At 39.3% G+C, this 15,923-nt stretch overlaps 2 protein-coding genes across 4 annotated transcripts in view; one reads left to right on the top strand and one right to left on the bottom strand.

Annotated features, from left to right (window-relative positions):
- Positions 1–15,860, top strand: part of LOC140914077 (opsin-3-like) — a 150,837-nt gene extending 134,977 nt beyond the window's left edge. The window contains exons 5-7 of one of the 2 annotated variants that reach the window (XR_012159758.1): positions 1,948–2,215; positions 14,684–14,775; positions 14,877–15,860. Coding sequence is in view for 1 of the 2 variants with exons in the window: in XM_073351092.1 (XP_073207193.1) it covers positions 1,948–2,193 (246 nt within the window). In the remaining variant the exon portion in view is untranslated. Of the gene's footprint in view, positions 1–1,947; positions 7,783–14,683; positions 14,776–14,876 lie in introns of those variants that run through there. The other variant, XM_073351092.1, reaches the window with a different exon arrangement.
- The window catches only part of ST6GAL2 (ST6 beta-galactoside alpha-2,6-sialyltransferase 2), a 250,739-nt gene that overhangs the window by 3,531 nt on the left and 231,285 nt on the right, over positions 1–15,923 (bottom strand). The window lies entirely within an intron of this gene.

Raw genomic sequence — 15,923 nt, 5'->3', positions numbered from 1 at the left:
CAAAATGCTTTATTGTACTTAGTTTAAATATATTCAAATGTAATAAAACAGTTGCCCTGTTACACCGTTATATAAAGACCATGATTTCTTGCAGTGACATGATAGGACAGCAGGCTTATGAAACCCATAAAAGCCCTTTAAAACCCTGGACTACTATCTCCATCCTGCTCAATTCACTGAAGAGATTGCCCCTCCAAAAATTCCATGACAAAATCATGGAACTAACCCAGGCATATCCTAAACCTTACTATTCAAATCACATCATTACCCCTTTTAATGCATTCCCTTATTATGTTGTCTATTTATATAGTTCTTTAGCAATACAGACCTTATCTTTATATCTGTCTGATGCACCTAGCACACTAGATGGTGTGTAAATTATATGTAACCCCCCCAAAGTATTTCTTGGATACCCATCATCTTCATATCTAAACAATAAACAAAATTATGTAAAGGCAAAGAAACTTAAGAGTCTTCTCCCTTCTCTTCTCCCTGGTTTCAGATGTTTATCTGTACCCTGATCCTGTAAACATTTACGCACATTCTTAACTTTAAAGACATGAGTAGTCCCACTGACTTGGATTTAGTTTTAGGAAGTCATTGGTATGGGAAAAGCTAAATTGTCCAGCATTCACCCAGATTCTTCCCACCATTTTGACAACCTCTGGTCTTGATGCTACTATTCAGTGGTGAGGTTACAGGACTAACATGTTCTTCAAAGCATTTCTTACTTCCAGTTATCATAATTGGTGTCTTTCTTAGAGTGGGTTTGAGCCAGTTCCTCTTAATCCATCTGCTGGTTTCTTTCAAGGCATTGAGACATTTTGGAGACACAGAAATTGCAAAGGTGGACAAAGTGATATAGCTGAGTGTCATCTGTGTATTGGTAGCACTAGAGTCTGTGGCCTCGCAGATCTCTCCAAAGAGTTTTATATAAATGCTTAAGAGGATCGGATTCTATGTGACAGGGACACTGTAGATGAGGACAAGCAGGTGCCCACTGTGACACTCTGGGATTTGTCTGAGGAATGAGTGGATCCAGCATAATGCAGACCCATTTACTCTGGCTCAGTCTCGTATGTATCATCAGCACCATATCATCAACTGTGTCCAAGATTTCTGAGACATCCACCAGTATCAGCACAGAGATTCACTTCCTGTTTAAAGCTAAGAAACAGTCACCTCCACTGTTCCAGGCATTGTTGTCTCTATCCCATGTCCATGCATGGAAATATCCTGGTTCACTGAATGGGAATGTTGTCTCTCATAGCAGGGCTACATTAAAAATAATACTATCCAACTTTTGGTGTTACAAATTAGAAGTTAGATAATTAGCTTTCCCTTTACAAAGTTTTAGAATTAGAGAGCCACAAAGGGGTTGAGAGCTAAATCCCATGATTTAAAATCAATCAACATTAAAAAAGTTAATTTACTACTAAAATTAAGCAAAACAATTGTTTAAAATGTAGTTTGCAGCATTAAAACTCAGATTTCCAATGCTTATTAATGCAAAGGCTGATTCTTTTCATCCTGCCCTGCATTATCAGATAATCAAGGTGGTGGTTTCCATTCTTTTCTTTCCTTTTAAGTCACTTTAAAACAATGTATTTTTAATTAACTCTTCTTTTATCATTTGATGCAATGATTAGAACATGTTTTCAATTATACTGAAGTTTCCTTTTACATTAGATGGAATTTATGACTCTAAAGAGTAACAATATTAATCCAAAAGAAAAGATTCCCAAACATATGTGAAATTTACTGTTTCACTTACAAGCAACAGAGAATGTGAGTGAGAAATGATGAATTACAAATTGACAAAAAATATGAGACTAATCATTCAGAGTGAATCCATGACGCCAACCTGTAACTAGAGATGCACTGAATTTTACATTTGTCTAGCAGCTATGTGTAAAAAAGAAACTCTGATCTTATTTTGTTTTTCAGTTTTACAAATGCTTTCTTCTACTTTTCCACTGCTACCCTCCTTCGGCTGCTGATGGAGAATCCCTATGTCAGTCTAAGGTAACCGTAATCCAGCTGAATCAGAAAGTGGACAGTGGAGCCACATGTAATAATCAAGTACTTCCTGAAACGGATGAACAAGTGGCCTGTCTACGGAGCCCAGAGTCAAACGTAGAGACAGCTTCAGAAGACACACCACAGATGTTAAAGGAGAATTCTCTCGGATGAATAGGCACACACCTTAACCAGTGTATGTTGCTTTATTGCCATGCTACCCAGTTTACTTTAACATTCCTAAAGGAAACTGCTATTTGTGGAATAGGAAAAAAAACATGACAAGAACAAAAACAGGCTTCTGTTACTACTTCTTAATAGCAACGAAGATTGAAAGTCACTGAAGAAACTGTTTGATATGGCAGTTTTAAAACAAAACAGGTGACCTTCCAGGTAAAAGTGAATTCTTTAATGGAGAACTGAAAAGCAGTGAAGGTTTAAATCTTTATAATCTGATGAGCAATGTCTCCAAGAGTCAATCTATATTAAGGACATATGTGTCATCTAGTTTATCCCTTTGCCAGTAGATTTTTCCCTACTAGTATTTTGGTCTCCTATACTTATAAAAGTGAGTGATGGAGATTCCACCCCTTCCCTTAGGACAAAGCCTAAAAAGCTCCAAGATTTTCCTGATATTCACCCTAATTTCACTCAACTACTCCTAGTTAAACCCCTTTAGCCTATAGCATTAATCTCCATCCTTAGCATTTACAACAATTCCACATTTGCATGTGGCTATTTATTGGTATTCTGCACCCTGCCTGGCTAATACTTATTTATTTCCAGGTGCAGTTCAATCTTTTAAAGTGGTTGATGACCCAGGTATCAGACAATGTCTTTCTTTCATTGCTTGTTGCAACTATTACAGTCTGGTAGGGCATGCTGGCTGTCTGTTCCTGGGGTTGACCTCTCCAGGACCAGCAGCCAGACATTTACTTCTGGGCCTAAAGTAGTCTTGGGGGGGAAAAAAGAGGGAAAGTGCTCCCTGTACCAGCCAAAGAATAAGGGAGATGTGGGAAGTACTGATTGTTAAAAGCTCCCTCCTCCCCCACCCATGGCTTGGATAAAGGTGTGGGAGGCACACTTTGCCCTTCTTCTGCTTTCCCTATTGTTTATGTTCCAGATACATTTTCCCTCATCTACCACAGCCTGAATTTTGTAAGATTTACATGAGCAGTGATGAAATATTTTACTGAATTCACATCTACTAATTTAATTCTGTCCCAAACTAGAATAAATGCATCAAGTTTGCATTTATTTATTTATGTAAACCTATGCTACTTACTGCTCACATAATGGAATTATTTCCATTATCCTTTATCGGCCAAATTTCCAAAATGTGATGTATAGATGAACACTATCACTTGTGCAAGCAAATTATCAAATTTACACATGCAAACACAATTTCTTGGATAAATCAAGCACACGTCTGTGCATGTGATAAATATCTAATTTGCGCACACAAATGGTAGGGCACGAAAAATCAGTTGTGTAAATGAGTGTTTGCAAAGTTGCACGCACTCAAATACGGGGGTGGGTCACCTTTTAGAAGCATGAGTAGATATTTAAAGCATTTCCTCAATGCTTATTCCACTATTAAGACATTTTAGAAAGAATTCCACCATTTTTCCAGTATCCTTCTGGCTCTAATAGCAGTTGGTTTAAAGACTAGAAGAGAATAATACTGTGATTTATTCTGGTGAACATACATGCAAGTAAAGACAAAGCTTAACAGAAGGGACAAATATTAGTTGTTTTTAAAATGTAAACAGAGTCAATTGGTAAAGTTCTATTTTCAAGCCTCTAAAAACGTGTTGAAAACAAAGAACAATAAAAACTACAATAACCAGTGATGTTCTTTTAATTGGGTCGTGTCACTGGTACAGAGTACTTCACAGTTCAATGCATCTAACCAACCTTATTTAGGGAGAAGATTAAGTCACTAGAGAGTACATACTGGCAAGGGAAATATACTATATGACTGAATAGCTCTTTTCCATCTGTAACTTCTGATTCCCTTAATAAAACTGACAGCATAAAACTTGCCAAGAAATCCTAATAATCCAGTAAAACATCTTTTAAAACTAGCGATGAAAACTAAAAAATGAATAAAATTCTAAATTAGAGATGACATTCCATTCTTTCCTCACACAACTGTAAAAAAAGTGCACAAACAGGAAAGTTAACCTCTTCATTCTGCATGAGCGTGACTAGACATCCTAGGTTTATTTAAAAGCTTCTAGATACTTTTTTTTTTAATTTTATATTTATAACAGTTCACCATTCGAAGAACAAACCTACTGTCTGATGGATAACCTAGGACTAAATTTAGAAAAAACATTAAATAGAAGGCAAATAGTAGGAATCTAAAACAAATAATAGAAATTAGAAATGCAAAGAACTAGGACACTTAGTCCAGCCCCCTGCCAATATCAATATTTTTTCCCTACTGTGCATTTTCTAATGCTCTGCACTTTCTGCTCTTTAAAAGTTCCAAGCAATAGGGCTACCAACATTTATCTGGGGAGAGCATTCCACAGCCTCGTAAATCTCACAGTCAAGCCTCCCTTTCTTAATTTCCTTAGTTCTCTTATATCCTTTTGCACCATTCTACTCATTTCCATTTTCTTTAGTGTTTATGACCTTCAAATGGGAAGTTTATGTCATCTGGCCCCAGCTAGTTAGTTGTTGCTGTGCCAAGTTACATTTCTTTTAAGTTTTCACAATTCAATTTCTTCATCCCCTGAGCATTTTGGGTGGTCTTCTCAAGCCCCCTTGATATTGTCAGTAGCTTGGCATTGAGGTGCCCAGGAATGAACACTGTATTTCAAATGAGCAATAACTTAACAATGAGACCTACTCCCCTACGGACTAGTTCTAAGGAAATTGGGGAAGCCCTATCAGTTGATTCATGTAAAAATTAGGCCAGACAGACTACTCAAGAATATGCCGTGGGGATCCAGAATCAAGAAGTGGGCAGAAAAAATTATTTATAGGCCTTTTCCAGTTCTGATGTCTCTAATACGCTATTTTTGAGCTCTCGGAGCTTAAACATCACATCTATTTTTAATAAGGAAAATACAAGAGAGTGTGGAAATTACGAAGAAAAATTTAACCTGACCTTAGATGTGGCAAGAATAACTGGTGAGGCTATAGTATTACCATATGTACAAAAAGGGAACTGAAAAGATTTCCTGATAAGCCAAACCTAGTCTGCGCTATTGCCCTAGCTCTTTTTTTTTATGGTCCAAAAGCCATATTTGGATTACAACAGCTGTAAAATAGGACATTTTAAAAATAGTTTTGCCCAGATACAGAAAAATCTAGAAAAGTTGCTGTATAGACTATGTGTGTGTGACTTATGAGTATTCTATAGATAAGTTATTCTGGGGAAAATTACAATTAGCGCTAAAACATTTTCATTTGAAAAGAATCATAGAACATCAGGGGGTCATCTAGTCCAACCCCCTGCTCAAAGCAGGACCAATCCCCAAGAGTTTTTAAAATATATATTATTCAAATAAAATTATCAAGTTATCAAGCTTGCTGCCCAGCTGTTTCTGTATTATAATATTACAGTTTTGGACACTAATAAAAATTTAAATATTTCAAAATACTCAATAGGATATATTATATTTCTATTAAAAGGAAGGTAAACTAACTTTAGAATATTTAGATATGGCTTAAATTGAGTCTAAATGGCACAACTAAACTCTTGGGATTTTGCCATCTGTGCAGCTGAAAATATTTAAACAGAATTAAATGAAAAATATTAAGTTACTTGCATGGATGGCTTATGCAAATGAACACAGATTCTAATCAAAAGGAGAAAATGTGTTAATTTGTTTATTGGTTTTAATAACTCAAGAGGTTTTTAATTTCCAACATGCATCTTTTGCACAGTACAGTTGCGCATTGTGGTTAGCAAATTAATTTTTAAAACATTTTTCTTAGTTTGTAAATATATAAAATTTAATTTAATATACCTGAGTATAACAGATGATGTATAAAAGCATCTGAAGTAAGGAATCTAATTCAAACATTAACCAAGACTTCAGCTCAGCTTCTGATTTAGCAAAACTGTTTAATTATTTACAGTGCAGAAGTACGGATATAGGACTTGATTTTCAGAAGTTTTGGGCTCTCACAACTTCTGTTAAGAGTTGTCGATGTTCAGTAACTCTGAAAAATGAGGCCCATAGGCCCATTTCACTTTTTTAAAAAGTCAGCATTAAAGAGACCGTAACAAGCTTATGTGAGGGAGACTGAACAAAATCACATATATGTAATCTGGTTATCACACACTCAGTATATGCCAATGTTTTCCCACACATCACAGTAGCAGCTACAGAACTAAGTTTAACAATGTAACTAACTATTTTTAATTAATTTAATTAATTAAGTACATTAATTTAAGGTTTTTTGAACATAGGGCATAAAGAAAATACAGTTTTCTGCACATTAGTCTGCATATGTACACTGTGTGTTTGTCATTCTTTGAAGAGACATGGATGTCAAAGTAAAAGTGACATTCTCAGGTGGGATGCTACTGACTCCGTCAAATTTAACAAACAAAAGGCAAGAACAGAAGCAATGGTAAATACTGTAGCTAAGCTATCATTGAGGTGTATCCCTAGTAATATTACAAAACACATGTATATATGAAATTTACTTTTTTCTGGTGTTCAGGAATGCTAGTTGCAGGAGTATTTGTTCATGTTTGTAACAGGGGGGCTATACAATGCCACAGATATCCATGCGGATTGACCGCAGTATGTTACCCACAGTTCTGTGGGTTTAATAGACTTTTTAAATGAAGAAAAGTGCTGTGTTCATTTTCAAGAGAAGGTTATTTCATGTCTGTTTGGTCAATCAAAGATGACAAATATTAATCACAAGAGAACACTACTTGAATTTACAGAAAATCAACACTAATTAAAGAATTTAAATGTCACCAAATGGCGTTTGTGCCTAGACATAAGCAGTAATATACTGGTGTTTGATGTAGATTTTTGCATCGTGTAGCTTGATTAGAAATCAATATATGTTACTGTAAACCCAAAAAGTTATTTATCAATAACTATAATGTATTCTGTAAATTCATAGATATGAAAATACTAACCAAGATTACCATGTGCTGTTAAGTGTTTTATTCAAGGTCAAATGACATGCTGGAGTATTAAACCCGCCACACAGAATGAAAAGATGAAAAGTGATGGATAATAACATAATGTCTGAAATGCTATTTGAAATGAGTTTACTCCCCTCTCTGTGTATACCAGGAAGCTGAAGCTTCTTAAATATTTGAGTGTTTTCTGCCTGCATGATAATATATCTGAAAAGAGTAACCACTACACCAGTCCAATTTTGTTTTTTAGCAACTAGTTACCAGATTACTAGCTAAGCCAAAGTAACAATAACACAGGCAAATGGTTTTGAAACAACTAATATGTTTAACATAGTCACTGTTTCTTTTCAAGTTATGCAAACATTCTTTTTAAGCCAAGGTAGAGATCCCCAGCATTCTTCTTGTCAGCATGCCATTTGAAATGGTTTTATATCCGTGTCCTGAAGGAAAACAATCTGATAATGTACCAGTATTATAATTTGCTTGCTTGTGTTGTCATTTTGAATTATGCATGCAAAGGAAGTTGAACGTAGTGTTATCGAGAATCCTTAATGCCAACCTGTAGTTTTGAACTGTACCGTGAACTGTAAATGCTGAAACAAGAATTTCTTTTTCAATAATAATATATGTATTTAGTTACGGTTTATATTTTCTTAAAACCCAGCTCTCTTTGAATTTTCCCCTATCCTATCTCATTTCCCTTCTTACACTTACTCGGGGTAAAGTCCTACTAACTAGTAGCAGTGACACTGTTTAATAGGTGAAGCAGGTGTTCTTTAGCACATAGGCTACTATAAGACTGACTTATTTTACTACCACCACCACACTGCAAATCAGGCAGATATGCAACTGTGTATGGCTCTGTACTCACAGCCATAAGAACCTATTCTGTGGATTTGGTATAATTCCCATGTACCATGTCACATGCATGAAGGGTCATGAAAGGCTCTAGAAGCAAGAGAGGTATGCTCCCCTTCTACATACTCCAGATGTAGCCAGAGTGATTCAACACCTGATGGCATCTTGCCAAAAATTAACTGTGAAAGGTAGAATCCCTATTTACAGCAACAAAACGCAGCGTGTGCACGGAATATGAGCGACAGCGAGCCACTGTATTAAAGGGAAGAGGCCATTACAGCATTAGCCAATTAAATGTTACAACTCCAATGCCCAAGACTGCTGGTGCAGATCCCTCAGGCACATGGTGACTGGAGCACACCAGCTGACACAAGAATCCCTTACCCTAGGCAGCGGCTGAAGAGAATGGTTGCCTCCATACAGTGATACACCGCCAGCCAAAGGCACATCCTTTCCATGTTCTAAACAGGAAGCTGTCCCAACGACAATCTTTAGCACACGAGGGTGGGACCACAGAAAGGCAACTGCCTCTTGTAAAGTGACTTAACAGGAACCGTAACGACAATACAAAAAAATTCAGTGGGACGTGAAGGGTGCTGATGTCACAGCGAACCATGGCTTATGGCCTGTTACTCCGGGACAGTGCTAGAAGTAACTTGTGGCTTGGAATGCTGGCTGTACCCACCACAAAACAAGGGCCCATTTCTTCTGCCACCTCAGCAGTTACTTGTACCAGGGGCCAATGCTTCCTTATAAGACTCAGTAAGGATATACTGCTTTCGAAGTCAGAAAACTGTCCCTCTTCTTCCTCCGCCCAACCCTTCTGACTCTGGTGTATGGGAAGTGAAGGAGTCTGAGCAGCTGAGTGCTAACTGCGGAACAGTATTTACACTCTGTGTAGAACTGGAACTGTGACCCTGATGTATTGTGCAGTGGCCCGGTTTAGATCATAAGCTCTCTGCGACAAGGACCGTGCGTTTGTTAGCACTGTGAGGCCTCAACCCCGACTGTGGTCCCTGACCACCACTGTTGTATAAAACATGTATATTAATATTTTGGAGCAACATATCCACCACTGCCACTGCATGTTTCAGTACTGAACTAGGCCAGCGTGATGCAATAACAAGTGCCACCAGTCACACAGAGGGGGCAGTTCCATATAGGCTTCCAAACACCAGTTTGCTCTAACTAGTTGCTTTATACGATGGCATAACAGAAGTAAATACCCAGCTTTCTCCCAACTTACCGAGTCCCCAATTCAACATCCCTTTCAAGAGTAGATAAAATTCTTTCAGCTCGAAGTAGAAGATTAAACAAAACGGAAATGTTCCATTCATGTTCAACCTTCCTGTGCTGATGAACTGTGCTGAGGGGGTTATGAGTCATGAAAAACATGCAGTGGTCCCTCCTCTAATTAAAAGTTCCTGTTTTATCTCTGGCTCATAGCAGTGCTTCAGTTAGTTAAAAAAGCAGTGGTATTCATTCCAAAGATTGCCTACCTCTCTCACAAACATCATAATGAAGCTCCCCCTCCCCACCCCTCCACCATCTGTTCAGTGCCTTTTTGCTACTGGCGAGGATACAATTGTGTGCTGTAAATGAAACACACCATTTTTCTAAACAAGGTGGTGTGTGTTCTTACTTTGTCTGTACTTCCATTTGCTTATTCCTCTTTTATCATCTTTCCATTTACTCATTCCTCTTCTTCCATTCCTCTCTCTTTCATTCCTGCTGTTTTTTCTCTCTAGTGATGCACCTCTGTCATGGTGTTGTGCCGTATCAAGCCAAAACTGGCACCTCTGTCTGCTTGTATGTTGTAAGTCTCACACTCTATGTTCTCTCTCTCTTTAGTGTCTCACTTTTCACTCAGAATAGCTTCATCTTTTGTGGTTCTTATAATGTGCAGTATCCAATGAATGCAACTTTTATCCCAGTAATATGTCTCATTGCATGGCTGAAAATTAAAAGACACTACTGAAGTGGTGCTGAAACCATGTTTTGTTATATTTCCATGATTACAGACATGGCTATCTTTGTATGCATTTCTTTTAAATGTGTGCACTGCTCGAAATTCATTATCATCCAGTCTGATTATGACAATCCATAACTATGTGTTACCTATCATTGATGGATGAAGCATGTGCCATTGCATAAATGGACAGGGTTTGTTGGTAAGCCCCAAAAGGCAGCATAAACTTTCTGTACGTTGGGTGACTAATCTTGGAGCAGTCAGCCCAATGGGGAATCATACCTATTCTCAAGGCTGCAGGAGTAGAGCTGTTTCACGCACAGGGAATGCATGTGGAAGTTTCCCACATCAGGATGTATAGTTATTTTGGCCCAGATCCACAAAAGGACCTAGGTGTTGCGATGTTCAGGATCTCCACATCTAACTTTTAGGAGTCTAGGAAAAAAAAACTCCCAGGAACAACATGGTAATTCAGAAAGCCTGGGTTAGGCACCTAGGGTCCCTGTACAATGAATGGGGAGAGACAGGCACGATGAATGTGATCTACAAACCCAGCACCTGAGGTTGGCAGCTTCTTAAGCCACCCAATGGTAGATGAGGGGATGTGTGCTAAGCCCTGCCGCTCTCAGAGATAGGTGCCAAGGTGTAGGCACCTATCTCTGCTAGCGATCCATGAACTAGGGGGAGACAGGTGCTCCTCTGCCTCACTCGCATGCACGGTCCAATCCAGTAGGTGTGCTCAGAGACCTACTAGATCTCCTTCCTTCTGCCTTTCCCCACCTCTGTTTTTGGCAGGAGGAGGAGCAGCTCTCTTATAACCTTAATCTCAGCGGTTAGAGCATTCGCACAGGATGGGGGAGACCCAGGTTCGATTTCCACCCCCAGGCATGAGGAAAAGAGATTGGAACTGCCACCTCTCAGGGGAGTGCCTGAACCACTGAGCTATGGAATAAACTGACGAATGGCTCCCTCAGTGTCTCCTTTGGAAGCTACTGCACTTTTAATTAAATAAATGAATAATTAAATATTAATTAGGCCAGAGAAAGAGAATGACTCTACAGCCTAGTGGTTAGAGCACTCACCTGAGAGGTGCTGATCTCTCTTCAAATCCTCTCTCCTCCTCAGGCAGAGGGGGGACTTGAACTGGTTGTCCCACATCCCAGATGAGTGCTCTAACCACTGGGCTAAAAATTATAATAGAGCTCCTCCTCCCCAGTTCTGTGTAAATCTACTGGATCAGGCCTTGCAGGAGTGCCGCCGCCCTCCCCCAAGTTCATGGATTGCTCTGAGGCTTATGGGGGAGATAGATGCCCTGACACCTGGAGGGAGGTTGCATATGCTCAGAGTTAGAAACACATGTATCAAGGGAACTTTTACTGCAAACACGTAGGTGCCGAGTGAGTTTAGGTGCCTAAAGGGTTCGGCAGCCACAAGCAGGAATGCTGTGGCTCACAAAACAGGACTTTAGCACCTAAGTACCTTTGTGGATCTGGGCTCTTTGTCACAGCCATCTTTATGTTTTCCTCCTGGCTACCTCCCAGAAATGGGTGCCTTCCCTGAACTGACCCATAATGCCACTTACCTTTCCTTCTTCCAATCTCTCCTTGAGAACCAGTGCTTCTGAAATGCTAACATACAACTCACTAGCTAATCAAAGAGAGGTTGGAACGCAGTTACAGCTATACTTTAATAAACATTTTTTCTTTCTATTTTAATATAAGGTACAAAACATGAAGATTAAAATTATAGATATGTATGCATCCCCTCCAGCCTCTGTATGTGCTTACACTTAGTCTGTCAGCTGTTCAGGGCAGGAATTGTGTCTTCCTATATGTCTGAACAGTACCAAGCTCAATCTGGCTCTGATTTCAGTTGGGGCCTCTGGAAACTGCCAAAATATAAATAATTCCACATGTGTCTACCCACACTGGGGTGGGACACTGAGCTAAGTATGCAAAGTCAACCACTCCAAAGTTAGGAAATGCCAGAATTAAGATTGCCTGTGCAATCTCCCTCCCCCAACCCCCGCCACACACACACCCTTGTGCATATACATTAGAATACAGTCTTTAATTACATGGTCACATATTATTATGTTCTTATGTATTTTTCCCACAGAGGCCCTGCCTCATTCAGTGTATAGAACAGAGCTGATCTGGGGATGAATCAGGGTTATGTAATAAAGTAAACTGTTGTCTGTAGGGCCCCTGGGCCTCATTTGTTGCAGAAGGTGGAAGGTGTGTATTACAGTTCCAGGTAACTGCACCCATATCTTCCCCTTCCCTCTCCATTGTCCACTCCTGGAGTGCTCAGTCAGGTCTCAGGTTGCCTGCCATCATCTGTCACTGGGTAGGGACCCTTGTCCCATTCTCTTCTGACTGGGAGTATTAAGGCTGCACAAGCCCCTGCCATCCACTGTGATATTCACAGCAAGCCAGTCTGCGTAGATTTGATTTTTTCAAAGGCTTATAACTTGGCCAAGTTTGGGCAGATTTTCATGAGGATGGTAAAGGAGACAGCCCTGACACAAAGGCTACTCCTCTGCCAAATTTCAAGTCCCCACTCCACAACATGGGAGCGCTAGAGCATTTCCAAAGGAAAGGTCACCAGAATTTTTGTTTAATGTAAAAAAATGGAAAGTATTTTCTCCTCAGAAATAGGTGAACAGTTTTGGCTGCAGTTTTCCAAAACAATTTAGCCTGTCATGGAAAATTTCAGCCCAGATCGTTCAAATTTAGCAAAGTTATCAACATCTGAAAACAGGGCTTTATTATGGGAAGTGTTGGGGAACCTAATAATAGGTAGTGGTATCAGGAAGGCTGCAGAGCTCCTGAAGACTCCATACCATGGATGTACTTTTACCCAGGTCTGGGCTCAGAGTATGTACCCTTTGCAATGTACGAAATGTGGACAATACAGAGCAATCTCACTAGTAACATCACTAAAGATTTGCTATCCTGACTATTGTGCTAGGAAGGTTTTCAAGCTCAGCCAGCAAAAGGGCCACTTAGTGACCTTAACAATATGTGGGTGGGTCTATCCTTCTGTAGACTGTGGTCAGCTGGAATCTCTCTCTCTCTCTCACTGCATCCCCGGACTGTTTTCAGTTGTACGCCCCTTTCTCAGTATATAATAAATAGCTGGAAACTTGGTGAACCACCTCCAATGGGAGAATATCCAGAACATATGTGTTAAATAGGAGAGCGACATTCCCCCATTCCTTTGTTTAGTTAGATACAGATTATTATAACCATGTTAAGTAGAACTTTACTCCAGAAGTAATCCCAAGGACTTCAATAGGACTACGATGAGTAACATGCTACACAATGTGAGTATGGATGACAGAATCTGTCCCTTTAGGAGAATATACAAGTGACAAGGGCTATGCATCTGTTTTAACTGTACAGCTGCAAATCTTGATTTAGAAAAAAGGCATTCTAATAAACTGATTTTAGGCATGCTTATTTTGGTTCAAGTTATAAATGCAGGCTTAGATTAAAAGGAAATAGGTCCCTCTACCTGTGGAAATTCATAAGTGCATTTTAGGCTACTATAAACAGCAGGATCTTTCTTAATTTGATGTTTTCATGCTAATAATGAGATTGTGCTAAGATAGTATGGGCATTTAATAAATCATTTCCTAGATGTCATCTGTAAAATAAGTTACTGTTATATTTTATAACAACTTTCATTTATCTAGTCCCTCTATTCAATCTGAATTATATTTGCTAGGGATATTCATCCCTAAATATGCTAATTTTTTAGATTTACAAACAAACAAGCAGTGCCGTGCAATTTAGATTACATGGCTATCATACCGTCCCTCTCATTTGTGTCTGTCAGCTTCAGTTCCAAACAGATATTTGCCACTTGAGTTGCTGATAGATAACCAATCTGAACACTAACATGTCCCATCAGATTTCTGCCAAATTGAATTACATTATTTATGCATTATCAGAGATCATCAGGATTGGAAGTGACCTCAGGAGATCATCTAGTCCAACCCCCTGCTCAAAGCAGGGCCAATCCCCAATTTTTGCTGCAGATTTCTAAATGGCTCCTTCAAGGATTGAACTCACAACCCTGGGTTTAGCAGGCCAATGCTCACACCACCGACCTATCCCATTTATATCTACCACTGACAATACACAGTTGCTGTAGTATGCTCGCTTTCAGTTTAAACTACATTACATGTGCACTGTATAGGTATATATTCAATATGCTCTTAAATGTGAAATATCTATTTTGAAGAGCTTTCAAATGCACCTAATGGAATAGTAGCTAGATGACAAATAAGGCAATTAAGGCTCACAGTCGGTTTGTCCAATTATCTCTTTTAGCATTTTATACTGCTGTCCAGAGTGCCCTTCATGTAATATCAACAGCAAAAGCAATGTCCTTAGTTAATTTCATGGAGTCTGGCACAGCTCCCTTTTTGGGGTTAAAAAACTGCAAGAGGTAAAGATGGTGGTGTGGGGTTTTTTTTAAGGCTGCATTTCTGATTTGGGTTTTTTGGGGCTTTTATTTTTTTTTGTTTTGTGGGGTGGGGGGGGTAGGCGTTTACAAGGTGGAACTTTTTTAATGTTTAAAAAAAAAAAAGGTATTTTCTGCTAGCCTTGTTCTCAGAAATAGCCTAACAGTTTTGGCTGAAGTTTTCCATGACAGTTTAGCCTGTCATGGAAAATGTCTCAGTGTTGTCTCTCTTACAGTGCAAAGGTCTTTTCAGAGAGGACGTTTTTGCAGCATTCCTAAAGACAGATTCTGGATTGACAACTGGGCTCTTCCTCTTCACCATTCCCAGGTTCAGCAGCTGTTATTTTATTTTATTTAAAAGTTTTCATTATTCTAGGAAAGATTTTGCTGAACAGTTAACTTTGAGCAATGCCCTGATATCATTTCCAGAATTCTTTGGCTCCAGCTTCCAAAAATTTCACGCTGGGAACTGGCAGCTTCACCATTCTGATGAACACAGCTCTTCTGGTGGATCATGACTGGACAGGTGATCTCGATCCTATGCCACTGAAAGCCTAAAAACTTTCACTAAGACCTTGAATTGGCTCTGGAATCCAATGGGAAGTCACCAGAGGATGCAGAGCACTGGGGAGACATGGCTTTTCCTACCTGCTGTACTAGCTCAAGTATCCAGGTAATCTTCATCTTCAGCCCCAGTATTTTCTGACTGTGATAAACACATAGATCACTATGGTTAGACCCTTATCCGTGGAGGGAAGGGTAAAGTCTCAAACCAGAGGTGGAAGGCAACCCTTGCTGAACTGTTGTTATCTGTGTATCCACTAGTAGTGATGAATCCTGTCAGATCTTGAGACTTCATAATGCATTGCTTACATGTATCCCTACATGTTAGTGATACGCATCTACCAGGCATTGACAGTCACACAACAGGAAATGTGACCTCTGGGCCAAATCATCCCTTCTTCAGGGAAATATTATGGAAGGGCCAAGAAACTGAGTTGAAATTCTGTCCCTCCTAGTGTAAGGGGAGGGTGGCATGCACTAGCTACTCTGAGGCTGGAGTAGTATCACAGAGCCCTGCCTGGGCAAGAAGACTCCTCCTCCCCCGTCGTTTGTGGAGGAAGCATGCAGCTTGACTGGTTGGTTTAAGATTTTAAAACTTTACAATGGACAGTAATAGCCCAATAGGAATTTCAATGTATCTATAACCTGCGGTGGACTTTAGCTGTAAGTAAAAGTAATAGTTTTGTTTCACACAAACCCCCCGTATATCTCACTGCAAAACTCCATACACTTGAGCATTTCATAAACTATTGATTTAAGGGTCAAGAACCCATAACATTCACAGTGAGTCACCCTGTTCTTTTATACCATGTTTCCCATGCTGTGTATTTTAATTGGTCATTGTCATTATACTAGCACAATAAATAATGCATGAAAACAGGCCTGATTATGAGGAGTGTATCTATTTAACCA

This window comes from Lepidochelys kempii, chromosome 1, assembly GCF_965140265.1.
Source record: "Lepidochelys kempii isolate rLepKem1 chromosome 1, rLepKem1.hap2, whole genome shotgun sequence".
Taxonomy (NCBI): Eukaryota; Metazoa; Chordata; order Testudines; family Cheloniidae; genus Lepidochelys; species Lepidochelys kempii.
Note: the sequence above shows the minus strand (reverse complement) of the source record. Positions and strands in the feature narration are given on the sequence as shown.